Here is a 27,194-nt window from a genome sequence, read left to right as displayed (position 1 = left end):
AGTATAGGCTGGAAAGTCATGTTTGGGCACCCCATGATTGAGGAAATGAACAATGTTTATGAGATGAACAACTTAGATGAAGTCTTGAAACTTCTGCACCAAAAAATACACTTGTAATCGTTTACAGATGCTTGGTAAACGATTACACGAACAAAATCAAAGATTTGTACAGAAACTTGTACTGGAGGAGTCAGTTGTGGTAACCTAGGTGACCATAGTCAAATTTTTTAGTTTTTTGGCATAAATCAACTGGTTTTCACTTGATTTTAGTGTTTGAGTGTCAGTATAGGCTGGAAAGTCATGTTTGGGCACCCCATGATTGAGGAAATAAACAATATTTATGAGATGAACAACTTAGATGAAGTCTTGAAACTTCTGCACCAAAAAATACACTTGTAATCGTTTACAGATGCTTGGTAAACGATTACACGAACAAAATCAAAGATTTGTACAGAAACTTGTACTGGAGGAGTCAGTTGTGGTAACTTAGGTGACCATAGTCAAAATTTTTAGTTTTTTGGCATAAATTCACTGGTTTTCACTTGATTTTAGTGTTTAAGTGTGAGTAGAGGCTGGAAAGTCATGTTTGGGCACCCAGTATTCACAAAAGTAATAATGTTTTATAGTCGATTTTTTTGTTCAAAAGTCATGTTTTGGCACCCCATGATGGAGGAAAGAAACAATGTTTATGAGATGAGCAACTTGGGTGAGATAACATGCTGTCAACTTTGACCTTTGCTAGCTATTTTACTGATAACTTTTCCCACCGACCTCCAAATGATGTGATTCTTTTTTTATTAGAAACTAGACTCAAAAAGCTTTCCAATTACTACTAATTTGTAATTTTTGGACATCTGAGTTGGTACAATTTATTCTTTCAAGTTAGCGTTTCATATATTCTTGCCAACTCTGAGATTTGCTTGTTCTTTTGCTCATAACTTTCTTCACCGAACTCCAAATGAGTTGATTCTTGTTTTGTTGGAATCTAGACTCAAAGACCTTTCAAATTATGCCTTGGAAATCAATTTTACACCTTTTTTGACACTGTAATCGATTACAAGGACACTGTAAACGATTACACGAAAAAAAATCTGGTTTTGTACAAAAATTTGTGCTGTAAGAGCTAGTTTTGGGCACACAGGTAGCCAAAGACATTTTACGTTATGTTTCCATATTTCTTCAGTTGATGAGAGTTGTTTTTAGTGTTTAAGTGTGAGTAGAGGGAGGAAACTAGGGTTTGGGCAGTCCATGGTGAAGGAAAGACCCAATGTTGGTGTCAAGACCAAGTTGGTTCAAGTGCTGAAACAAGTGCAGGCTATTTTATGCCTTGTAATCGATTACAAGAGCCTTGTAAACGATTACATGAACAAAAGTCTAGTTTTGTACAAAAATTTGTGCTACAGGAGCCACCTGTGCGCACATAAGTAGCCAAAGGCAATTTGAGTGAGATAACATGTTGTCAACTTTGACCTTTGCTGGCTATTTTAATCATAACTTTTCCCACCAATCTCCAAATGATGTGATTCTTTTTTTATTGGAAACTAGACTCAAAAAGCTTTCCAATGACTACTAATTTGTAATTTTTGGACATCTGAGTTGGTACAGTTTACTCTTTCAAGTTAGCGTTTCATATATTCTTGCCAACTCTGACCTTTGCTTGTTCTTTTGCTCATACTTTCTTCACCGAACTCTAAATGAGTTGATTCTTGTTTTGTTGGAATCTAGACTCAAAGACCTTTCTAATTATGTCATGGTAATCAAGTTTAGGCCTTTTTTGCCATTGTAATCGATTACAAGGACCCTGTAAACGATTACCACAGTGTTTTTTCTGCAGATTAGCTCTGCACTTGTCCAACTTGGTCCCCTAAGTAAGAATGGCTTCTTCTCCACTTCTTGGGGTGACCTCCCATCACTTTCCACTCTCTACCACCACTGAAACACCAACACCAAGTAAATACAAGTGGACTTGTGCCTGAAAGTAACAACTTTTGCCAATGATCACCCATGACACCACAGCTGACTACTTCAGTTCAACTTTCGGTACAAAACAGTGATTTCTCTCGTATAATCGTTTACCAGGCCACTGTAAACGATTACCACAGTATTTTTTTTGTAGATTAGCCATGCACTTCTCCAACTTGGTCCCTTCAGTAAGAATGGCTTCTTCCCCACTTCTTGGGGTCACCTCCCATCACCTACCACCCTCTACCACCAGTCAAACACCAACACCAAGTAAATACGAGTGGACTTGTGCTTTAAATTAACAGTTTTTGCCAATGATCACCCAAGACACCACAACTGACTACTTCAGTTCAACTTTCTGTACAAAATAATGATTTCTCTCGTGTAATCATTTACGAGGCCACTGTTTACGACAATGTTTTTTCTACAGATTAGCTCTGCACTTGTCCAACTTAGTCCCCTCAGTAAGAATGACTTCTTCCCCACTTCTTGGGGTCACCAAACATAACCTCCCAACCAGTAATGACCCTTAAATTCACTTGTATGGTTTTTTGGTCAACAAATTCCACAACTTATATTCATTTCTGAAACCATTGCCTACATTTTAAATACTTATTAATATTCTGTGTTCTTTTTTCAATATAACAACTTTATTCATTATAACACACACAACGTAAAAAGAATTAAATTCATGACACCCAAACCGCCACTAGACTTCGAATCAGAAAAAAGATACAAGAATAGGGTTAGAACGACAGAGAAGATAGATGTTAGATCGAGAGAGAAGATAAAAGGGATGAAAGAAGTGTAGAAGTGAGAGCGAAAAAACGAAAACGAAAACCGCGAAACCAAAAATGTTAAACTTGTAAACTTTTCTTCAAATTTTGCCCTTAGTCTGATAACCTCTCTCTATTTTCTTTTTATTAAATTTGGCCAATGCAAAGATGACACCTGGCGTTGTCAAATTGTTGGCAAATATTAGTTGTCGACATAACATTTTCCTTTAGAAAATATAGGGTTTTTTGTATTTGAAATTATGTCAAAAATGTGAATAAGTAATTACAACTTTCCTATTACATGTACGGAAATATTAGGTTATTATAGAGAATATTTACTTTATTCTTTTATTTAAATTAATATATAGAGAATTTTTAATTTAAGATATATTTTTATATAAAGTAAAAAGATATCATTATTTAAATTTAAAAAAATAAAATTCAAATATTATAATTATTTAATATTTAATTACATGTTGTTTGATATATAAAATATATAAATAAATAAAATAACAAATTTGTTATATAACATATCTTTTATATCTTTCTTTTATTTTCAAAATCCTTAAAAATTTCATCATGCATGCCATACTGATTGGTACCTTAAAATTTGTACTATAAAATATTAAGAATAGATATTCAAATTTTGAAAATGAAAATGATACTTTGAAAAATAATATCATTTTTTACTTTTTTTTTTAAATTACAAAAATTTACTCTTTTAAAACTATTTTATCCTTATGAGTATGTTAAATGAATGTCAATGTCTATCGTTTTACTCTTGTTTTTTTTTTTAAATCTCATTCCTAAAACATGCAATAATCTATCTATTTAAAATATCTTAAAAGCTGGTTATCTAAATTTATTCATTGAATTGACTCATGATATAAGTAAGTGTTTTTATTTATTATTTTTAATTCAATTTTTTCACTATTTATATTTATAATAGTAAATTTATTGCTAAGATTACGGATAACACGTTAATTTATCCATTTAAATCCAACTGATATTAGCTTGTCAAAAATTGGTTGAATTGATTGATAATTAAAAATGAATTGAATTTTACAATTCGATTAGTTTATTGTCATGTTATTAGACTCGCAGGGCTCATCTATATGTTTTTGTTATTGAAATTTTAATATCATATGAAAACAGACTAAAAAATTTTATTTTTTACATGAAAATAAGATAATGTTGAGTTTATTTCATATTGAAGTCCAGGTTGTTTTTTATCTTAGTCAAATTTTGATCGAACTGTATCAGCTTGGTCGACAAACTGTGTTGATATGAAATATTTTGATACAGATTTAATTTTTTTTTAATGAGGTCGGATTGTTAAACTGTCCCAACTAAGCTGCAGGACTAGCAAGCTTTGTGGACCGACTTGGTTCAGACTTTCAGAGTTAAAAACATTGTCTCCAATAGCCTTTTTTGGCCAAACTGACATGCTGGTCTACTGAACTTAATTTTTTTGTCATCTAATTAAGATTGATTTTGAATTTAATGGAGAGGGGTTTAACAACATTATTTTGTAATACTATTGGTTCCTTGACCGTGCATACATACTTTTTTATATAATTTTTAGCATTTTAGGCAAAGATAGAAAAATATTGTTAGTTTTCATTTAATTACTTCATATTAAATGTTAAGTAAATCAAATTCATTGGAAGAGTATAAATATGGTTGTTCAGATTTATTCCGGTATTGTTTTTTTTTTAATATAATAATGTAGTTAAGATATATGAATGATTATACATGACATCTTATATCTAGTACATATTAATTTAAATATGAATAGTTGTAAAACCCTAAAAAAAATAATAGGTGAGTTTTAGACAAATTGGTCTAAGTGGAAAAATAATGTTTTAGGCTCTATGGTATGGTCATTTGAAACTTATTTGTGTGGTGATTTAGCAGAAAAATGGTTTAGAAATATATGATATACAATTGGTGGTGTTTTGGATGGTTTTTAGGTGCAAATTGGGGGTCTTGAGAGGTGAAATGTTTATGTGAATGTTTTAAGGTATTTTGGAGTAGTTGGAGTTTGTCTTTGAGTCAATTATAACTTGTTCAAACCCCTAAGTTGCTCAAATATGAGCTATAACTTGTGAAATTCAATTTGGGTCTCTAAAGTGAGGTTTTGGTTAATTTTGGAGTGGAATCTTATGGTCGATCAGTTTAAAAACGAGTTTATGTTGGTTTAGATACATTTGTTTAGGTCCATTTAAGTTTAGAATACAATTTAGGAGTTTTAGAAGTTGAGAAAGATGCATAGGATAGGTCATGAGTAGTTGAAGGGTGCAAATTTTGCCATTTTGGTGCTACAAATTATACAGTCTCGTTGAGTGAATGGATTCTAGCTGAGTGAGCATAGCACTTCTCACTGAGCGAGGGTAGCCACTTAGCGAGTAGAATCCACTATTTCTGTTTTCGCACAGCGAGTCGTGGTGGCTAAGCGAGTGGGCTAGTAAATACATTTAGTTGAGCGAGCAGACTTGGTGGCTGAGCGAAAATATCACAACTAAGTTTCTAAGTATTTTCTTAAAGTGTGTTCCATGTATGTGAGTGTTTGAATGATTGGTTTATACTATTTATTGTAGAGTATGAATTGATTTATAATATGAATTCAAAACAAGATTATGTATATGATTATGCATAGGAGTATATATATGATTATGTGAGAGATATGATGATAATGAATATATGGTTGATTATGTGAATGATATTGATGGACGTAATTCCATGATACTCGTGGAGGGGTTACATGGTGATGCCTTGTATTGTTATTGTTATATGAATGTATAGAGCTTTGAATTGTTGGTCTATTCCAACACTCTAATGATCATCAATTCTCAAGTAGAGAAAGGTGAGTGTTGGAAGTTCCACATCGACTAGAGATAAGGTCATTTCATAGTTTATAAGTGGGTGCAAACCTCACCCTACAAGTCGATTTTGTGGGGTTGAGTTAGGCTTAAAGTCTACTTCTAACATGGTATCAAAGCCATGGTTAGAGCCCATCCTAGCGATGTTTGTTGTTTGCTGGACATATTGTTCCATCCGCTATCAGGCCACTATCGGACCACCCATTAAGAATGTCTAATCCTACGCTCGAGATGCGGGGTTGAGTTAGGCTTAAAGTCCACTTGTTTTTGTGTTATTTGCCTTTGAGTATATTTTCTCTTTTGCAATGATCACCTAAATTGTGTGAGCTTAGGGATGACATATTTAAGAGAATTCAGCGATTGGTAGGAAGAGAAGAGTAACATAATAGATAGTTTTTGGTCCGTCAAAGATAGAATCTTTAGTTCTAGTAACCTCAAGTTTTTTTGTAAATTTTTATCTATGTATATCTTATTTTAATAGTTTTATACTACCAATTGGAATTATGTTATTTTGAAAGTTTTGTACTATGATATATATACAATCAATCGTATCATCTTATATTCAATCGTTAGTTTAAATATTAGAAATTTTATAAAATAAATATTTTCTTCTAAATAAAAGACATGCAAGAGTCTACAATTTCGATATATAGTTTACATTGTCTTCGTTGTAAGACTTTCAGGTACAGCCTATCACATTATATGTGAATTATATTAAAAAAAAAGTAAAATTCTCAAAATTCAAAGGTAAAAAAATGTTAACTAACTAATCATTTTTTTATAAAAAATTACTAGTCCTGAATTTTAATTATAAATGAATAAAAACATTTAGGATAGACTCAAATAAATAATTTCATTAATATTTTTCATACATATTTAACTACATTTTTTATTTTAGGGGAAACTAAATATTTTTAAAAACCACGTCTGTCTACTTAACTGATTCCAGGTCCCAAATTTTATTTGACACTATTCTTTTCAGAAGTTTTACAGTATTTTTTCACGAATAAATTATGAATGAAGATGACTCCTCTGTCTTTTTTTCAAAACTGTCATAATCCTAATTGCAATAGGAAAAAAATTATTACCCAAGTAATCAAAGTTAAGATTGTCAAAAAACAGAATAAAATAACTAGATTTATTATCGTAAATAAAGGAAGAATTCAACGACTGATCATTCATGAAAAAACATAGAAAATTACTATGAATATAATTCATATTAAAGGCGAGTGTCGCTATTTTTTATCATATATATATATATATATATATATTAAACTTTTTATTAATTAATTATCCGAACAAAATTGGGTATTGACAGTGAGAAATCAATAATTATTGATTAAAATAATGTGATTATATGACCGATCATCGGTACACAAAAAATATCGATTGGTCGTGATTGATATAAGTTATTCATTTAATTAATTTAAATAGGTTAGTAATGATATTTAAATAAAATTGGATTGTAATTAGGTTGAATCTATTTAAAAGTTCATAGTCAAAACTATAAATACAGATTAAGAGTATGATTGTTGAGAATTTTACTATGTATTTATTATAGTTTTAACTCCTTAATTGATTGAACTTGAGTTAACTTAAGCGTCCGAATATATTTAGCAGGTACACCTGATTGATTGGAGAACAAATTATCTAAACAAGAAGAAGACAATTAAGGAATAAGCAACAAGGGAATTGTTTTAAGTGGTCGTTCGATTCTACACTCGAAACATTTTGACACCTATATTAGGATCAAACAAAAACTTCTCAAGCCCATACGGTAACCACAAGAGACATAGTAAGTAACATAACGCTAGAGGAAATGTTAGATGGACTGGATGGAAAAGATGAAAAGGATGTAGAGGTAGATGGATGATATGCAAAGGAAATATTAAGAAGAGATAAATGTGTTGTAGGTTGAGAAAGATATCATTTGACAAAAGATGGGTGTTAAATGAGGGCAAAGCTCGACACGGTGACGAACAAAGGCAACAATAATGGTCAAAGCATGCAAGCGGATGATGGCACAACATTATAACTCCAAGGTCAACCGACAAAGCTTTGTTAAGTAGGATGTAGTATGAAGGAAGACAAACAATGCTTGTAAGAAGTCAGGTCATGGCTGAAATCACAGGAAAACACTGGAAAATGGGGGTTGAATAGTTTTTCTAAACTTTTTTCGCATATTAATGCTTAATAACCATCACAAAGGTTAGACAGGACAGTCTGCAATAGTTGTTAGATGTTTGTATTTTTAAACAAACATTTAGGAAAACATTTTAAGCATATAAAGCAATAATACAAGTATTTTATACTAGTTTACTCAACCTTAAGCTACGTCCAATCTTTCTCAAGAACTATTAAAAGGTTCGATTAATCTTATCCAAGATAACAACTGAGTACAAACCATTCTTGGTATACACCAAGTATTCTCACCACTCTTAATAACCATAGTTAATCTTGACTAGTCTGAGCTTAACCACTCCTGGTATTCAAGTATTCTAACAACTCCTGGTATTCAAGTATTATAACAACTCCTAGTATCAATCCTAGACATAATTTCTAGAAAGTTTAACTCTCATAAGCTAAACAGTACAAGTGTTTTAATTCTCTTCAAAATTCTAAACACAATTTATGTTGGTTTAGAAGTACAAATTCTGATAATCTCAGCAAGAGGATAAATACAATACAAAGAAATCTAAGAACTTATGAAGTTCTTTCTTTTGTTCTATGAATAGAATTACACAATGTAAGCTTATGAGAGAATAATAGTGTAACGATACAATGATAGCAAAAGTTCTTCTATTCTCTTGTGCAAGTCTCCCTTTTACTCACAAATAGTTGACTTTGTTGAGATTAGGTGGCTTCTTGTACGAAAATATTTACTTTTCTATGCCTTGGAAAGAGTAGCATTGCCTATTTATAGAAAACTTTGGGTACATGTGGCCCTTTCATGACCGTTAGATCTTACACCCTCTGACGACAAAAGATATGCGACACTTCACATTCGATGTTAGAGCTGACATCATGGTTCACGAGGCAACACACACATTCATTGCCACACAGTTACATTTTCAAAGGTGAATCAAGCGGTTCGTGAAGCATCGACACGGTTCACGGGAAGGCATAACCATCAAATACTAACAATCATATTTTCAAGGTTGAGTTGAGCGATAATAAACCTTTTTTTGCTTGTGATCTTAATTCAAGCTAAAGGCTTGTTCGACCTATGTACTATATGTATCGCCTGATATGTACCGATTGAAATAACATGACCGATTGTCCACACCCGGAAGATACTGATCAGTCACGCGATCAACATCAGTTAATTATCTAGTTAATCTAAACAAGTCAAGAGTCAGGTTTAAACATAATTTGAACGTGATTCGACGAACCCTAATAAAAAATCTCATGGACAAAAGTATAAATATAGATCAAAGGTCTGTTAAGAGTTTTACCACACATTTATTATAGCTTTAACCACTTAACCGCTCAAACTTAAATTCACTTTAGTATCAAAATATTTTTAATAGATACATATGATCGATTGAAGAACAAATTATCCTAATAGAAAGAAGACAACTAAGGAATAAGCAACAAGAGAATGTTTTAAGTGGACATTCAACCCTATACCTGAAACGCATATTATAAATGTTACTTTGCTTATCCTCACCCAAACAACTAGTCCTAGTCCTATGTTGAATTTGTGGTGGAAAAGTATTAAAAATAAAGACAATTTAATGCCTAATAACATGTCATCCAAGTATACGGAAATGTATTAATGAATATTTTTCTTTTTTCTTTTACTTTGAAATGATTATGAAATAAATAGATTGAGTCGAAATATTCCCAAGGCAATTAATGCAAGGGTTGAAAATGTGTTAAATAGTTGGTGTTTATCTAAACTTATCATTGTTATTTTTTTAAAAACTCATTGCTCTTTTTTCCTAAATCCGTGTTTTGGTTTTCTTTGGGGTTTCAGCTTATAAATTGTGGAGGAATAAGGCAAGAAGAATTTGGATCCTAGCTTATTTGGATTCAAAATCATGATATATTACTCAGGCAATGTCAATTTGAATCTCCAAAAAAAAACATTAAGTGAATTTGTGGGTGGCCTTTTAGACTACCTTATGGGTCGCCAATTTAATATCTCACATCTATGGCTGATGTTAAGTATTAAGAGATGTATTGAGATAAATTTGTATAAGGTTGTCACTTTTCTTGAGCATGATTAGTTCCTACGACTTGATGGATATCGAGACATAGGACTACAAGTTTTTCTGGTATCAACGTCAATTGGGAAATTGTATTGCTAAGAAATTAGACAGAATTCTTGTGGACCAAAATTGATATCATGCTTTTCCTAATACATGTGTTGAAACTATAGTTAAAATTTATTTCGATAATTGTGTCAACATTGTTAAATATTGAGAAACAAAAAAAAAGTGATAAAAAGTATTTTTCACTTCCATACTATCTAGACCTCTCAGAAACTTTAAAAATAATGGCGTAAAAAAAGTTATAGAGTCCAAAGCACCCTCAAAGTGAAGATATTGTTCACTTTTATACACGGATTTGATAATATCTTAAGGAGAAAGCAATAACTCATGTGCATAATTAAAGCAACAAAATCATTACATTATACTAAAATAAATAATTAATTAAAAGTATAACAATGTATTGCTTCAAAAATAATTTTTAAAAATAAAAGAGCAGATAACAGTTCAAAGACACTTAGAAATTTGAACAAGAGAAGAAATAACCACAATAATAACAGAAAGTGTACACGTGCCCAAAACAGTGCGATGTTAGGTAGGATTTAGTACGCCTTTCCTATATATTTGTCTATACAAATTCATCCTAATTAATTTGAAAATAATGAGTAGTATATGCGCAGTAATGAACACATACGAGGTGAAATTCCAAAACAAACAATAGTGAGTACCTAAAGACACGTTAATGCAACTTTTTTGATAAACCATTGAAGTGCAATTTTCAAGTTCAAGATATGACCTCTGATGAATTCCCTATCTATGTATAGAATATTCAGATAACCTGTGTGAACTAGTCTTGTTTGTTATCCCTAGCCTCTATCTCTTCCCTATTCCGGGACTTTGCTGGGGCAACCTTGGAAGGGGTTGAACGCTCAGCTTGTGAGAACTGAATCAAGATGTGCATGAGTAGAGTGACAACTCCCAAACCAATTGCAGAAAATGCAATACCCTTCCAGGAAGATAGTAGTGAAGACCATTGAAGGAACTTTATGGCCCCCGTTACAACCACACAAGCCCAAGATATGACAACCTGTTCCAACAGTAAAATAGTTTATGAGGAAAAAAATAATTTATATGTAGCTAGTAGTATTAAATTTGTCTATAATTTATATATTTTTTCTAGAATTTCCCTTTGTTGGATGTCCTACATTGACTAAACATAAGATCAATTTAGAGCATATAAGTGGATGGAAACCTCACTTTACAAACTAGTTTTGTGGGGTTGAGTTAAGTTTAAAGATCCTTTTTTAACATGGTATCATAACCAGATTAAAGTTTATCCTTTGAACATATTATTTCACCCGCTATCAAACCATCCACTAATGTTAAGTCTCATGCTCGAGATGTATATATCTCGAGATGTGGGAGCACGTGTAAATCTCACCTTACAATATGATTTTGTAGGGTTGAATCAGGTTTAAAGTTTACTTTTTAACAAAGTTAATGTTAATAAAACCTACCTTTATTGCTTTGTAAACATTTTTTAGTTTTTTATTATGCTAAATGTTCATCGTTAAAATATTTATTGTTTTAATTTTTATTGGTATATGTGTGTTAAAGTTTTTTCAAATACTTTTATACATGAGTTAGAGACGGCAAAGAACTTAAAGATCTTAATGCATTCCACTTATAGTATATTGAACTTAAAAAAATACTTGTAGTTGAGAGGGTATTTTTGTGAAAAACAAATTAAAGCTGGAGACATTCTAGATTGAATTATATAACAAGACCAGCCTACCTCTGATTTGGGTCCTATGAAAAGGACAGAAAGTGTAAAATTTATGCAATAGAAGAAGGCTGATAAATAAGGAACGTGAAGTTAGACATGATAAGAAGTATCTCACCACAAGAGACTTTACAGGTCGACCGGTATCCTGCAGCTCTTGGCCACTAAATGTGTCCTCAGCTATATGTTTGTCCAACAATGCATCCTGGTGTCCCAGAGGAATAAGGGCGAAAAAAGTGCAAAAGTGTACAACGAGAATTAGAAGCTACAAAATATACCGAAACATTCTTGCAAATAGACAATGGGAACTAATATATGGTAACATTATTTACACAGTTATCAATAAAAAAAAACTTGGACAACTACAGAGTGGCTTTCATGCTTCAATTAACAGATAAAAATTCAAATAACACACCTTAGCCACAAATATATCTCGACACCATTGAGCAACAGCTTCATTTTCTTCCGGCAAATCCTTCATCAAATGTCGCTTAATATGCACATGCACCTAAGGTGGTAAAATGAGTAAATTTTTAATTAAACTATATATTCTAAAATATATATATATATATATATATATATATATATAAAGATTATGTCAGAAAGATAAGAAATCCTCTTGCGGAACAAAAGCAAACTGAGGAAAAAACAGATAAGGAAGTAGTGCATATTGTTCGGTCAGGAAGCTACACAGAACTCTTAATCCTTAAAAGCTTCTTTATTCTTAAAAGTAAAAGCTAAAAACATACGCACCAAATCGCTTAGGTGGCTACATAGAAAACTATGGATCCTTAAAAGCTCTGCTATTCTTTAAAGTAAAAACGGAAGTACCAAATTGCAAAGTCAAAACTCTTGTTCCTTTAACAACCAAGAATAGTGCCTCCAAATTCCCCGGCAATACCATGGTTTTCCATAAATACAAATAAGCCTACTCAAAATCTCCAGGATAAAGTTCTGTTAAATAAGATTATCAGGTGTCCTACAATGGTCATTTGATTAACTTTTCTGACTATAGTCATTGTTAGCCTTCACATACCATCAGACCAAAAACAAAAGAAAGAAAATGAAATTTTATTCCATACATGCTACAAAAATATGTTCTGGAAATAGCATACAATTTGAGGAAGAAAAAAGAAATCAATTCTATCCACATGCATTGGACTCCTAATCTTAATGCGCCTTCTTCATGGCTACCAAATTACCAAAGCACACATTGATCAGAAAGGCATTTATATATCAAGACCCGCATCAAGCAGGAAATGCACTCCTTTTTATGCCTCCTGAGCTAATTCTTATTTATAGTGACATTATTAATTTCTGCAATCAAAATATCCTGCACATTAATTACTTGTAGGAGAATAATGAAGACAATGAAATTAAGAGAAACTTGGTGGAAGTCTCATGTTTGATAGCATCTACTTTTATTTTGTTCTTTCTAAATGTCTACTTTGATAGGCTCACCACTGAAGATTTTCCTCTGAAGAGTCTTAGCATTGTAGGAGCAGGTGAACTCTTGGGAATTGCCACTGTTACATCATAAATGGCAGGAACAAATGAGCGCATATGGTTTACTGCTGAAACAAAACCCTGAAAGCAACATAGCTGAGTAAATACTTCAGAGCAAACAGAAACGAACAACAAAACCTAATACAATGCATAGCATTATTAGGTCATATATGTGATATTAAATGTTTCTAAAACAAAATAAAACAAAGGGCAGCAACAACTAGAATTTAAAGTCAGTTGCATCGAAGAGTACAGCTACTTTGTCACTTGCTCAATATTTTTTAAGAAATAACTGGGTATCTTTAACGGAAGAATTTCTATAGTTTTTCATTACTTTTTATAACTTCAGCAACAAAATTTAAACCCAATTTGGACAAAAAAAAAAGTTGTATTATACATGTTTGATAATTCAAAAGAATAGTTTTTCTGCATTTGCTAATTCTTTTATGGCCACATGTGGTATGATTCAATTTGTCCACATACTCCACAATGAATAGCATAGCAGAAAAGAAAATTTGTAACAATTTTGACACAGCCCATGCTCTTTTATTACATGGTATACCTTTAAAACTTTGGGGCAACGTTGTTCTCAACACTGGCTACTTGATAAATCAATTTTCATTTTCTTAATAATAAAATATTCTATTCCATTCTGTTTACTACAGATAATCTTCGCATTTTTAGTTCTACCTATGTTGTTAATTATCTTTCTCCAGATTTTGATAAATTATCAGCCTGTTCAACAAGTGAACATAACTTGACATTCTCCGATTCAGCTAGGATATTGTGTGTTACCTTCCAATGTGTTGCTTTTAAATGTTGCAAATGTCACTTTCTTTGAGGACTCTCATTTCTTCACCTCACCAGAAAAGCCCAATACTGACTCAGCATACTGTTATTAAGCTACCTTAGTTATGGCCTCTTTGGGGGAATCTTAATTGCAGCCTCAAGGGTGTGATTTAGTGCTACATCATATAGTGATACGACTTGCAAATATTTTATAAAGCTAGAGCAGTTCTCATCTTTGAAGCTAATTTTGTGGAGTTAAATCGAATCTTAAACCCAAATCCTAAAATGGTATCAGGACCTATTTTAGATCACTGCTGGGCCACATGCATTTGCCACACTCCAGGCGGTAGCCCTATGTGTGAAGGAGAGTGTTCGAAAGTTACTTTGATTGCAATCACTCCTAGCCCACCTTAGTTGTGGCCTCAATGGGGACTACCTTGAATTGTAGCCTAAAGAGTGGTGGTTTAGTTCTACATTAATTATTGATATAACTTAAAAAGCTCTATAAAGCTTAGGTAGTCCACAACTTCAAAGTCAATTTTGAGAGCTTGAATTCGGCCTTAAACCAAAATTCTAGAACCTACATTGACACATCAATCTCTACTCCAGCTTCAGATTAGCTCAAACCTCTTGTGGACCAAGTGATACTCTTCTTAGCTCTGGCTAGTCATATGTGTGAACTAACATGGTTGAAGAAACTACTTCAACAATTGAAATTTTGCATGGTAGTATCATATGATACACTATTAGTATCATACGATATGATACATTTTCTGCCCCTGCGATACATATCACAACTATAAGCGTTGTTCCTCCTGAATCTGACGTCATTCAAAGCACTTTCAGAATCAATGAATCACAATTCTGGTTTGATTCAGTGCACTGAATTGTGGGTGGAATGGCTCACAAATCACACTCTGAAATGGGTTGGGTCATGCAACCCAGTTTGAAAAATCCCTATATCTGCTTTGTAATTCTGCACAAATCTGAGCAGGAAGAGAGGCAAAATGGTCTTTCTTTTCCCTCCAGCCATATCCACTTATTATTTTGCCTCTTCCTCACTTCTAGACTCTCAGCCATAATCTCTCTTCTCTGCCTACACCTATCACCCAATTATCTTTGTCTTTTCCTTGTGTCTATTTAATAAACTATAAACGTTGGTAATATTCCCTTCTACTCCCGAACAATGTGGTGCTGCAGTGCTGCTCCCTTCCCTTGCTTTACACATGCTACTGCTGAATGAGTTTTCTACTGGACTTTTGCATTATAATGGGTAAATCAAAAAGGGAGCCTGATATTACTTGGAACTATTATGAAAGTCTTCCTACAAATAGACCACACGTAAAATGAAAGTTTTGTGATTCAAGTATATTACAATTTTTTAAAGTCCGTGAATCTTATGATTCAGAAGAGGAAACAGTTCACAATTCCTAACATAGCTGCTTCTATGATACATCATTAGTATTTCAATTCAAATATTGTGAAATTTTGTGAAATAAGATCAATTATGGAATTCATTTGTGATAATATAGCAGCTTTGCACATTGCCTCCAAATCAGGATTTCATAAACATACTAAGAATATAAAATTGACTTCCCTTAATCCAAGAAAATATTCTTTTTGGAGAAATCATTACATTATTTGTGAACTCCAATGGTAAACTGGCGAATATTTTCATAATGCCTCCGTGGCCCAAGTAAAACACACCCACACACATATGTATATAGTTTGATGCTTATTCTTATATATATTGCGTTTTATGTTAATTATGGAAATATAGTCCCTATGTTAATTATGTTACTTTTACATATTCATTTTTATTTGGACTTAGTCCACATTCTCATTTTTATTACCCTATGTGTATTTTTTACACAAAGGAGATTAATCCTATATCTAGTTTTATTATATTTAACATGGTATCTAAAGCCTAAAGCTTTTGATAGTCTCTATCTTATTTCCGCATTATTCTCTGAGTTTCTTTGTTTATGGTACAGCCTATCAAATTCAAAAACGAGGGTACTCTTTCCAGGATAGAAACGTATCATCTGGATAGCGAACAACTGCACTTAAGTCGCCTCCTCCTTCTCTTTCAGGATCTGTGCTTGTTGCCTTGATTGGAGAACCTTGGGTTTTTTAGGGTTTTTCTCTCTCCATGGCTTCTTTTGCTGCCTCTTTTGATAACACAGGCCAATTTGCTATTTTCAATGAATTTCTCAAATGGTATGAGAATCGTCAGAACTCTAGTTCCACTGCTTCATTTGCATGCACAAGTATATCTTTTGTTGGCCTAACTCAAATTTCTTTCCTTGGACCTTATATTCTTGACTCAAGTGCCACAAATCCCATTTATGTAACAAATATGTTTTTTTTCTTTATCCTCTTTGGATAATTTAACTATGGTTACAATAGCTGATGGGTCTAGGGTCTTATCTCATGGTGTTGGTGCTATTAATCTTTTTCCATCTTTAACCATTGATAATGTTCTTTATATCCCTGGACCCTCTTTAACTTATTATCCATTATTTGTCTAACCTGTTCTCTTGATTGTGTTATTTCTTTTACCAAAAATTTTATTTGTTTACAGGACCGAAGTTCGGGACAAATAATTGGCACCGAGTCTCATGGCATTTGTTATCTGTGCCCTTCTACACATGTTGGCATAGTTATGGAGTCTCCATCTCTTCTTCATGCTTAGTTGGATCATCTCAGTCTTGCCAAATTGAAGCAACTTGTTCCCGGTTTGTCCAATTTATCTAGATTGTTGTGAGTCACGTCAATTAAGGAAACATAGTCGTAGTTCCTTTACTCATAGTTGTTAAGAAGTGGACTTTTTAAGCCTAACTCAATCCCAAAAAATTGGCTTGTAAGGTAAGGTTTGCACCCACTTATATACTCTAAATTAGCCTTATCTCTAGTCGATATGGGACTTCCAACCCCCCCCCTCCTCTCCTCACGCAGAGGTATATACATCTCGAGCGTGAGAGTAGACATTAATGGGTAGTCCGATAGCGGGTGGAACAATATGCCCAACAAACAATAAATATCGCTAGGATAGGCTCTAACCTGACTTTGATATCATGTTAAGAAGTGAACTTTTTAAGCCTAACTCAACCCCACAAAACCGGTTTGTAAGGTGAGGTTTGCACCCATTATTATATTTTACATTATCTCTAGTCGATGTGAGACTTCTAACAATAGTGTCTCACAATATGTTGCGTTACCTTTTGCATTAATTCACTCACCAACTGAGCCTAAACCCCCATCGAACAACATGTGAATTTCCCTACCTTTTGAAAACCCCATGAACTTCCAATTTTCTTGTTTTTATATGATTGATCATTTCAAGAAAACCCAAATAAACATGTTTATGTAGAAACCCTAATTATTTTTCTGCCCTACGTTGTCTAATTTGGGAGATAGGCCAAATTTACAATAAAAGTCAAGAAATCATGACGCCAATAATACAATGTGAAACAAATACTGAAATGAGGAGACCCTATATTGATTTAAACAAGCAGCTCAGGTTTTCTTATTGAAATGTAGTTTTATATTGTGGTACAGCAATAAAATTGATTTAGGATTAAATCAACTTTGATGAAAAAGCCGTCTAAGAATATTCCACAAAATAAGAGGGTTATACATTCAAGGGAATATAAATAACTTATGTTACACATGAAACACAATTTTCATAATCCTCAAAATATCAGATAAATCAATGACCAATTGTTTGTATTAACCTAGCATATATTTGACAGAGGTATTATCCAAAGGATCACCATTCTAAATCATTAAAAAGTGTTGAAATGTAATGTTATTTTTATTTTTGTTAGAAGTGGACTTTAAGGCTAACTCAACCCCACAAAACCGGCTTGTTGGGTGAGGTTTGCACCCACTTACAAACTATGAATTGGCCTTATCTCTAGTCGATGTGGGACTTCCAACACACCCTCTCACACCGAGGTATATACATCTCAAGCGTGGGATTAGACATTTTTAATGAGTGGTCCGATAGCGGGTGGAACAATATGCCCAGCAAACAACAAATATCGCTAGGATAGGCTCTAACCATGACTCTGATACCATGTTAGAAGTGAACTTTAAACCTAACTCAACCCTACAAAAACGGCTTGTAGGGTGAGGTTTGCACCCACTTATAAACTATAAATTGGCCTTATCTCTAGTCAATGTGGGACTTCCTTTTCTGCCATCTTGAGTTCCCATGGTATCTTACATCAATCTACTTGTCCTCATACACCGCAGCAAAATGGTATAGCAGAACGAAAAAATAGACACTTGGTTGAAACTGCTCGTACCCTTTTGCTTGGTGCCCATATTCCTGTCCATCACTGTGGGATGCCATCTTAACTGCATGTTATCTTATTGTGGAAAATAAGACTGATATATTATTCTCAATTGTAAAAAATACATTCTGATACTTTTTATTTGTAATAATCTAATTCTCCAAATAGGGAAACTAGGAAAGTAAAATAAAATAAAGATTATATATCTATTTCCTCTAATTAGGAAGATTCTAAAGATATTATCTCAAATTACAACACTCCCCCTCAAGCTAGATCATACAAGATTGTATGAACCAAGCTTGGAATAATCAAACTCAATTGTAGAGAACGTCAATAAACCAAATTGGACAACAATGGACGAGGGCGAACTAGCACCATGAAACTTCAACTTGGACAGCAATGGACGAGGGAGATTTCCATCAAAAATGGATGATGACTTGCAGCAGCAAAATGCAACAAACTACAAGAACAGATGAAGGGCCTTGAGTGGCAAACAACAACAAACTGCAGGGACTGGATTGCCATCAATAGTGGCGAACAACAACAAAACTTCAAGAACATGATTTCCATGAGTAACATATGGGAGGCCTTCAAAGGCTAACAGTCACAAACCTGTAGGGACTTAACTACCCTAAAAAGCAACAAACCTTCAGGGACTTAACTGCCCTAAACAGCAATAGACCTGCAGGGATTACACTACCCTGCAGCGGCACTAAAAGGCTAACAGCCACAAACCTGTAGGGACTTTAACCACCCTGAACAACAACAAACCTTAAGGGACTTAACTTCCCTAACAACAACGAACCTTTAAGGACTTAACTGCCCTGAAGAACAACAAACCTGCAGGAACTGAACTGTCTGCAGTGGCTAACAGAAACAAACCTATAGGGACTTAACCATCCTACAGCGGCTGAAATAGCAACAAACCTTCAGGGACTAACTACCCTGCGGCGGCTGAAACTTTTCTTCCCCTCACAACTGAACGACATATGCACGTCAATGACAGAACGTGAAGGAGGAAGAACTGGTGAGAATTGATCCATACTTGAGGACAAATCTGAAACCCCTAACATCGAACGAGCCAAATCAGCGGGTGGTCTCATAAAACAACTCTCAGTGAGCTGTTACAACAAGGCATTGGCGGAAACCAAAAATACCAAAGATTGGGACTTATGATGGCATCAAAAGGCCAAAGACAGGTTGGAGGTCCAAAGTTCTCTGCTGGACTACTCCTAAATGGTGATACTTAACATTGTATCACAAGAAGTACCGGCAGGGGCTGAAAAATATTTCCCCTCATGGAAAACAGCGAAAACTCTTGATCAAAGAAAATGAAGCAGCTTATTGAGGTGGCAGCGACAAACTGCAGAGGTTGCAACAACTGACTGCGGTGACAACGAATGACTGCGGTGACGGCGAACTGACTGCGGAACAAAGCACTGTTGCTTGAGAAACAGAAACGAAGTGAGAACCCATTGGTGATAGGAGGAGGAAAGGTCCTGGTCATTTGGTGAGGCATAAACCAGAACGCACACACTAAACCAGAATACAAAAATGAGAGGGAGGTCCAGCGATGCAGAAGCGTGCAGCAAGCGGCGGCGACGGCAAAGGCAGCAGCCTTCTTCTGAGGAGCCTTCTTCTTGCTAGCGTCTGACACCATCCTTAATCGCTAATCGAAGACGAATTAAGAGGATCGGAAAGGAGAGATGAAAATAGATCTAAAATACGACGTAGGGTTTCGCGGAACAAAGAGAAATAAAAACCGAACCCGAGGGAAAGCTTAAGGTTTGAGGTTTGCGTTTTTGAAGGAGGTAGTTGTGGAGACAACAAAGATGACAACAATGGCTGCTATGGAGGGTCAGAACATAAAGGAGGAGGTCCGACGAGTCGATCGGAAGCGACGCAGTGTGATTCCGACACCGGAACAGCGGCGTGTGACAAACACACACACACGAGATCTGACGGAGAGAGGAGGCGCGTGTAGAGGGGTATGAGACGGCGACCACCAGGGTAAGGTCGCGCTCGATGAGACGATCCAGATCCGCTGGTCACCAGTCGGAACTGCGACGGTGGCCGGCGGTAGACGATGACTGGCAACGGATAGCGGTGGTGCACAATGGAGTAAGCAGCGAAGGCAATGGCCTTTTTTGGATTCTTCGAAGAGACTTTCGGTCTCTTTGATTCAACTAGCAGCCAATAAGAATGTCAAAAAGGAGCCAAAATTGATTGGGTATCAACAGATCTAAAGCACCAGTTTCAGTTACTGGTCCGAAAGGGAATGGGTTTGAATCCCATTGTGAGACAAATTCTGGAAGTATAGCTTATAGCTAGGTCAAATTCAACTATCTAGAAGTATAGCCTATAGCTAGGTCAGATTGAACTCTGGAAGTATAGCTTATAGCTAGGTCAGATTCAACTCTCTGGAAGTATAGCTTATAGCTAGGTCAGATTGAACTCTGGAAGTATAGCTTATAGCTAGGCCAGATTCTGGAAGCACAGTTTTGTGTAGCATTTATCAGAAGGACAGACGTGTTGGTAATACTGGAGAAAAAGCTAGAATTCTAAGGTAGAACTTGTCTAGGGCAATTGGAGCCCATTAAAAACATATGTTAAAGAAGAGACTTTTAGGGGGCCGCTGACGGCCATGGTGGCTGGCTGCCGGCAGACAACAAAGACAGCGGAAGCGGATCGAACAAGCTCTGATACCATGTGGAAAATAAGACTGATTTATTATTCTCAATCGTAAAAAATACATTCTGATACTTTCTATTTGTAATAATCTAATTCTCCTAAAAAGGGAAATAGGGAAACTAGGAAAAGAAAATAAAATAAAGATTATATATCTATTTCCTCTAATTAGGAAGATTCTAAAGATATTATCTCAAATTACAACACTTATTAATAGGATGCCCTCCTCCTCTCTTGATAATAAAGTCCCTTTCTCCATTTTGTTTCCTAATGATCCTCTCTTTCATACATCTCCCCAAGTGTTTGGCTGTGTATGTTTTGTTCATGACATGTCTCCAAGTCTAGACAAACTCTCCGCTCGCGCTCTCAAATGTGTCTTCTTAGGCTATTCTCGACTTTAAAAAGGATATCGGTGTTACTCTCCTAAAACTAAGAAGTATTACATGTCTGCCAATGTCACATTCTTTGAACAAACTCCTTACTTCTCTCCATCTGTTCAGGATGTTTCTATCCTCCAACAGGTCCTTCCTATTCCAATGGCTGATTCAAATAGCTCCACTGTCTCTGTCATTCCAAGTCTCGATCACAATCCTTCTACACCCGTTTCTCCACATACTGAGATCATCCCACACAGGACCCCAATGGATAGTCCACCTCCCCAAAACAATGGTGAATCTCCTACTTCAGATTCTTCTCCCTCGTCACTCCTCCCACGCCTCCTGGTGAAAATGATTCAGCATGGCCTATTGCCCTCAGAAAAGGTACTCGTTCCACTCGAAACCCTCATCCCATTTATAATTTTCTAAGCTATCATCGATTGTTGCCCTCCTATTTTTCTCTTTTATCCTCAGTGTCCTCTGTTATTATACCCAAGAATGTGAAAGAAGCACTCGATCATCCTGGATGGCGACAAGCTATGATTGCAAAAATGCAGGCTCTTGACCACAGTAATACTTGGGAGTTGGTGCCCCTTCCCCAGGCAAAAAGGCGGTTGGTTGTCGATGGGTGTATGCAGTTAAAGTCGGCCCTGATGGTGAAATTGATCAACTCAAAGCTCAGCTTGTTGCAAAAGGTTACACTCAGGTTTATGGTCTTGATTATTGTGACACTTTCTCTCCTATAGCCAAGATGACTACTATTTGCCTCTTCTTTGCCATGGCAGTCATTCGTCACTGGCCTCTTCATCAATTGGATATCAAGAATGCCTTCCTACATGGTGATCTTGAGGAAGAAGTTTATATGGAGCAACCTCCTAGGTTTGTTGCTCAGGGGGAGTCTGGTATGGTATGCAAATTGCATCGATCTCTATATGGCCTCAAGCAATCCCCACGTGCTTGGTTTGGAAAGTTTAGCTCCATTGTTCAAAAATTTGGGCTAAAACGCAGTGAAGCAAACCATTCAGTTTTTTACTAACATTCTTCTCTCAGGAAATGTGTTTACTTAATAGTATATGTTGATGATATTGTCATTACAGGAAATGATGTTGGAATATCTCAACTAAAAGAGTACTTGTGTAGACATTTTCAAACCAAGGATCTTGGAAGTCTCAAATACTTCTTAGGCATTGAAGTAGCGCAATCAAAAGATGGAGTTGTAATCTCCCAAAGGAAGTATGCTCTTGATATATTACAAGAAACATGCATGATTGATTGTAGACCGGTAGACAGTCCCATGAACCCAAATCAGAAATTAAGGACAGAAGAAGGTGAATTATTCTCCGATCCAGAGACGTATAGGAGGCTGGTTGGAAAACTGATTTATCTCACTATTACAAGGCCAGATCTATCCTTTGCAGTTGGAGCATGCAGGCTCCATGTGTTGACCATTGGAATGCTCTCATTCGCATTCTAAGGTATGTAAAGAAGGCTCCCGGGCAAGGATTGTTATATGAAGATAAAGGAAGCATTCAGGTCTCTGGGTATTGTGATGCAGATTGGACAGGTTCACCTATTGATAGACGGTCTACTACAGGATATTGTGTTTTTCTGGGAGGAAACATTATTTCATGGAAAAGTAAGAAACAAAATGTAGTAGCTCGATCAACCGCTGAAGCCGAGTATAGGGCAACGGCATCGCTAACATGTGAACTTATATGGGTGAAACAATTCCTTCAAGAGGTTAAATTCTATGACATCCATATTATGAAGATGTATTGCGACAATCAAGCTGCTCTCCACATTGCATCAAATTCAGTGTTTCACGAGACGACTAAACATATAGAAATTGATTGTCATTTTGTTCGTGAAAAGTTGTTGACTAAAGAAATATGTACTGAGTTTATTGGGTCAAACGATCAACTCGCAGATGTATTGACCAAGTCATTAAGGGGTCCTCGGATTGAGTTTATTTGTTCCAAGCTTGGTACATACAATTTGTATGCTCCAACTTGAGGGGGAGTGTTAGGATATTTATCCTATTTTATCATCATTATATTGTGTCAAGGGTTACCCTATTTATCATGATTATATTGTGTCAAGGGTTACCCTATTTATCATGATTATATTGTGTCTAGGATTACCCTATTTATCATGATTATATTGTGTCTAGGGTTACTCTATTTATCATGTACTTTTGTATCAATTTATTCTTATAATAGAAGATTATGAGAGGGATCAATCAAGTCCTCTAGAATTATTTTATAGTTTAATTCTCAAGTATTTTTATTAATTTTTCCTTTGTGTATTCCCAGCTTTAGGGTTAGGGTTTTAGGCAAGTGCCTTGACTCTTCTTTGTATCCTATATATACATCACTACAAGCCCAACAATGTAGGTTGAATACACTGTCTTCTATTTGCTTATTTGTTTTAATATAGTCCCTCCACTTTAAAACTAAAAATTGAGACAATCCCATTGGCCACCCTTGACAGGTAGAGTGATAACAACTAATCATAAGCAGTAGAATAGAAATGATTTAACAGAAAATCCCACCAAGAATATGCTAGCATGTAGTTGAGACAGATAATTAGCTAGACAAGAATCATGCAGAACTTTCAAACAGTGGAAAGAAAAAAGGGAAGGAAAAAAGACGAACAAAAAAATCAGGAAATATATATATATATATATATATGTATGTATATGTATATATTCAACCTTAGTTCTTGGAATCAAAACATTTCTAGGAACAGGCAATCCAGCTGAGGCTGCATACTCCTGAGCAGCTAATAGTTTGGCCTGTGTAAAGCGAGTTCCTTCTACAAACAGAGCCAACCAAAAGGGAAGAGGAAAATCCCTCAGTTGCTGTAGGCCTGACTGCAAATACAATATTGCAAGACTCAAATGAGATGCAAAATAAAAAAAGCAGTTAATGCACCAAGAGAGAGAGGATGATGAAAGTGCAGGAGATAGACAGGAGATAGACAGAGAATTTACAGTAACTTTACGTCTTGGTGAATGGATGAGAAGACATTAATATAACAGTTAAACTATACGAAAAAGAGAGACATTAAACTGATATAGTGTGTTTCTGGTACAATAATGTTTTATTTGTTTGAGAGAAAGGAATTAATACAATATATAGAAAAGATTTGATATCCGTTAATAATAAAGATATGATACAAGAATAAACAAAAACACTCTTAGTAATACATATATACTCTGTGTACTACTGATTATATAAGATATGTTCCTTATTTCTATAATTAAAACAATAACATGTGCAAATATCAATTACATTAGAGTATCTCATACCTTTAGCGTGCTTTCATCCTTTGCCCAACTTCTCTCCAGGAAAAGATATTCAGAAAACCACATTGACCAACCAATAACCTGCACATTTGAACTTAGATGATAGATCAACATTGACACAAATGCTGATATTATCAATGAAGCCAAAAAAAAATGCAAGTAGGTTCAAAAGCTTCCATGTCCAACCAGGCCTGAAGCAGACATAGATCGTGTGATAAACCAAACCACCAAACAGAACATCCCATCCCATTATTATCAATATATACAAACAATAAAACCCCATTTCATAATTCATTCCAATTTCAAATCATATCATTTGTATCACCCCTAATCAAAGCATTAAAACATAAGGATTGGAAAACAAGTACCATTCAACAAGCTCTCACATAACATACCGGTAGAAATTTAGAGGATTTCTTCATCACGGCAAGAGTGCTGCCAAGGCAACCTGAACGCTGAAGAATAATAACGTTCAATAATCATTCAGTAGTTGAAGCAAAACCTAGATGAGTCTAGAAACACATTTTAAATCTAAGAATATCACATTTATGGTGAAATAAACCTATAAGTAGGCCCCAACTATGAGTACTTTTGTCCTAGTAAGATAATATTAAACATTTCAAAATGACAAATAAAACATGCAACTGATTCCAATACATATGTAAATTCCAGTATTAAATTTCTTGTGATGAAAGTGAAAGAGGTCATACTAACTAAGACAATCACCTGAGCTAAAACCCATCCAACAAGCCAATCAATGTCACTTCTGTGATTGGATATGACAAGAGCATGCTCTTTACCTGACAAATTCCAGAATGAATCAGAATTCAAGTGATTTAGATTAAGAAAAATGCAGAGACCATATATATTTCCTTTTCCTTTCCAAAATACGTGCACAACACAAGAAGAAACAGAATGAAGAGGGGAGAGGTAAGAAAGCCTAGAGCAACAAATGCACAGTACAGGAGACTTACCCATTAAACGAAAAGTTTCACTATCTGTGAATACTTGGACCTGAAGATAGAAAGTTCCAAATGAAATATTTGATTATTCCAAATCCAACAATAAGAAAAATTAACTCAAATTCACGTATTATGCCTTTCAAATTACTATATTTTTTTTTCTTTTAGATGAAACATCAATTTTACACAATTGTAATATGCTTCAAAGAAATTAGTAGAAATAATAAGACTAGAACCGGGACAGGGCGATCAAAAGCATTGAACAACAAATAATTATGTTCTGTCTGCTCCATTAAATTCCACCATTAAAAAAATGAACACGAGCTAGAACAGCTTCATTTCAGTAGAAAGTCCATATCATACAAGCCAAGCATCAACTTTCTCATTTACTTCACTTTTGAGTATCCCATACATCATGACCAGGTTCATTCCCCAATAAAACAACCTTTATTTAAACGAATCTTAGGGTCAAATTGTAAACCCGCCTATAAATACCAAGCTTTAAAAATTCAAATATCAATTCAAGAAACTGACCAGAAATAACTCGGCAAAAATAAGCAACACATACCCAGTCACAAACCATCATTTATAGTAACTACTTTAAAAGTCATACCAAAGATAATCTCTGATTACTTGAGACTATAAAAACTTTTACACCAGCATTGCATGCCAGGTAAACTCATTCAGTACTCCGAATCCACATCATCTAGCAGAGCAAGCAAGCAAAGCACTAAACACTCTGCACTAGTGGACCTTAAATCAAATGAACAAGACAAGAGAAACTACACCTTAACACCGGCCCACCAATCAATAATCCACACGAGTTCCAACCACAGCAGTTCCGCCACCACCCGGTTCATCCGCCGGTACAAATTCTTCGACACCGGCCGCACAAACACGTAGCATACTGCCTGAGAGCATCACACCACCACTTGTCAACACCCCATAGTACCAATTATCATCAATTAACCGGTAAACAAACAATAGACAGTGAAAAACACTTTCTCTCTAGTTAAACAAAACGAAGAGGGTTCCAACAATAAGGGGCGAATCGAATCTCCAATAATAACCGCAAATGCAAAAAATAAAAAAAATAAAAACAGTGAGAAAAGGGTCGGCTCATGGTGAAAGAATAGGGATTTTGTTTTATACAGAAAGAAAAAAAAATGAGGAATGACCTGAATGAGGTTAACGATGAGACCAGAGGAGAAGAAGAGAAGGCCCAGTGGGACGACAACAGCAGCAGTCATAGCCAGCGGATTTCTGAAACTTCGATTTGTCGATGATATTGATGATGTTGCTTGCACTGTTGTCGATCTTGTTTACGCTGATGCTTGCTATGGCTACCTAGGTGCGTGTATCCCACTGTGTCTGCTTCTGATAACGTGCTCTCTATTAGTTACTTTTTTTATTTTTTTAATTCCAAATACAACTACATGTTTTAATAATTGAATTATACAAACTCGATGTTATCATATGAAATAGGTACAAATTAAATGTTAGATTCTAGATTTAATATTTTTTTCCACTATTAAGGTGATTTTTTATTTAATTTTTCAATACAGTCACTTTCATCAGATTGATGATAAAGATGAACATCACTAAATAGTATGTTATTAATTAAAATTGATTTATTGATAAAATATA

The 27,194-nt window shown here is 34.8% G+C and overlaps 1 protein-coding gene across 1 annotated transcript; it reads right to left on the bottom strand.

Moving 5' to 3' along the window:
- Positions 1–10,358: 10,358 nt before the first annotated feature.
- LOC108326327 (1-acyl-sn-glycerol-3-phosphate acyltransferase 2) lies at positions 10,359–26,943 on the bottom strand. The gene is made up of 11 exons (XM_017559770.2): positions 26,726–26,943; positions 26,336–26,458; positions 25,560–25,599; positions 25,312–25,385; positions 24,981–25,040; positions 24,589–24,666; positions 23,992–24,150; positions 13,079–13,204; positions 12,033–12,125; positions 11,736–11,822; positions 10,359–10,921 (listed from the first exon to the last, which is right to left on the bottom strand). The coding sequence occupies exons 1-11, from the start codon at positions 26,795–26,797 to the stop codon at positions 10,682–10,684; spliced, it is 1,152 nt and encodes a 383-aa protein (XP_017415259.1). The 5' UTR covers positions 26,798–26,943; the 3' UTR covers positions 10,359–10,681.
- Positions 26,944–27,194: the final 251 nt, after the last annotated feature.

This window comes from Vigna angularis, chromosome 3 (assembly GCF_016808095.1).
Source record: "Vigna angularis cultivar LongXiaoDou No.4 chromosome 3, ASM1680809v1, whole genome shotgun sequence".
Taxonomy (NCBI): Eukaryota; Viridiplantae; Streptophyta; class Magnoliopsida; order Fabales; family Fabaceae; genus Vigna; species Vigna angularis.
The sequence above is the reverse complement of the archived record's forward strand: the minus strand, read 5'-3'. Positions and strand labels throughout refer to the sequence as shown.

Bases quoted from the DNA above. Each gene is read 5' to 3' on its own strand.
- LOC108326327 (XM_017559770.2), bottom strand. From the start codon at position 26,797: ATGACTGCTGCTGTTGTCGTCCCACTGGGCCTTCTCTTCTTCTCCTCT. The intron at 26,459-26,725 runs GTCATTCCTCAT...TGATGCTCTCAG, and splicing joins TCATCGTTAACCTCATTCAG to GCAGTATGCTACGTGTTTGT. The intron at 25,600-26,335 runs GTGTAGTTTCTC...TTCTATCTTCAG, and splicing joins ATTGGTGGGCCGGTGTTAAG to GTCCAAGTATTCACAGATAG.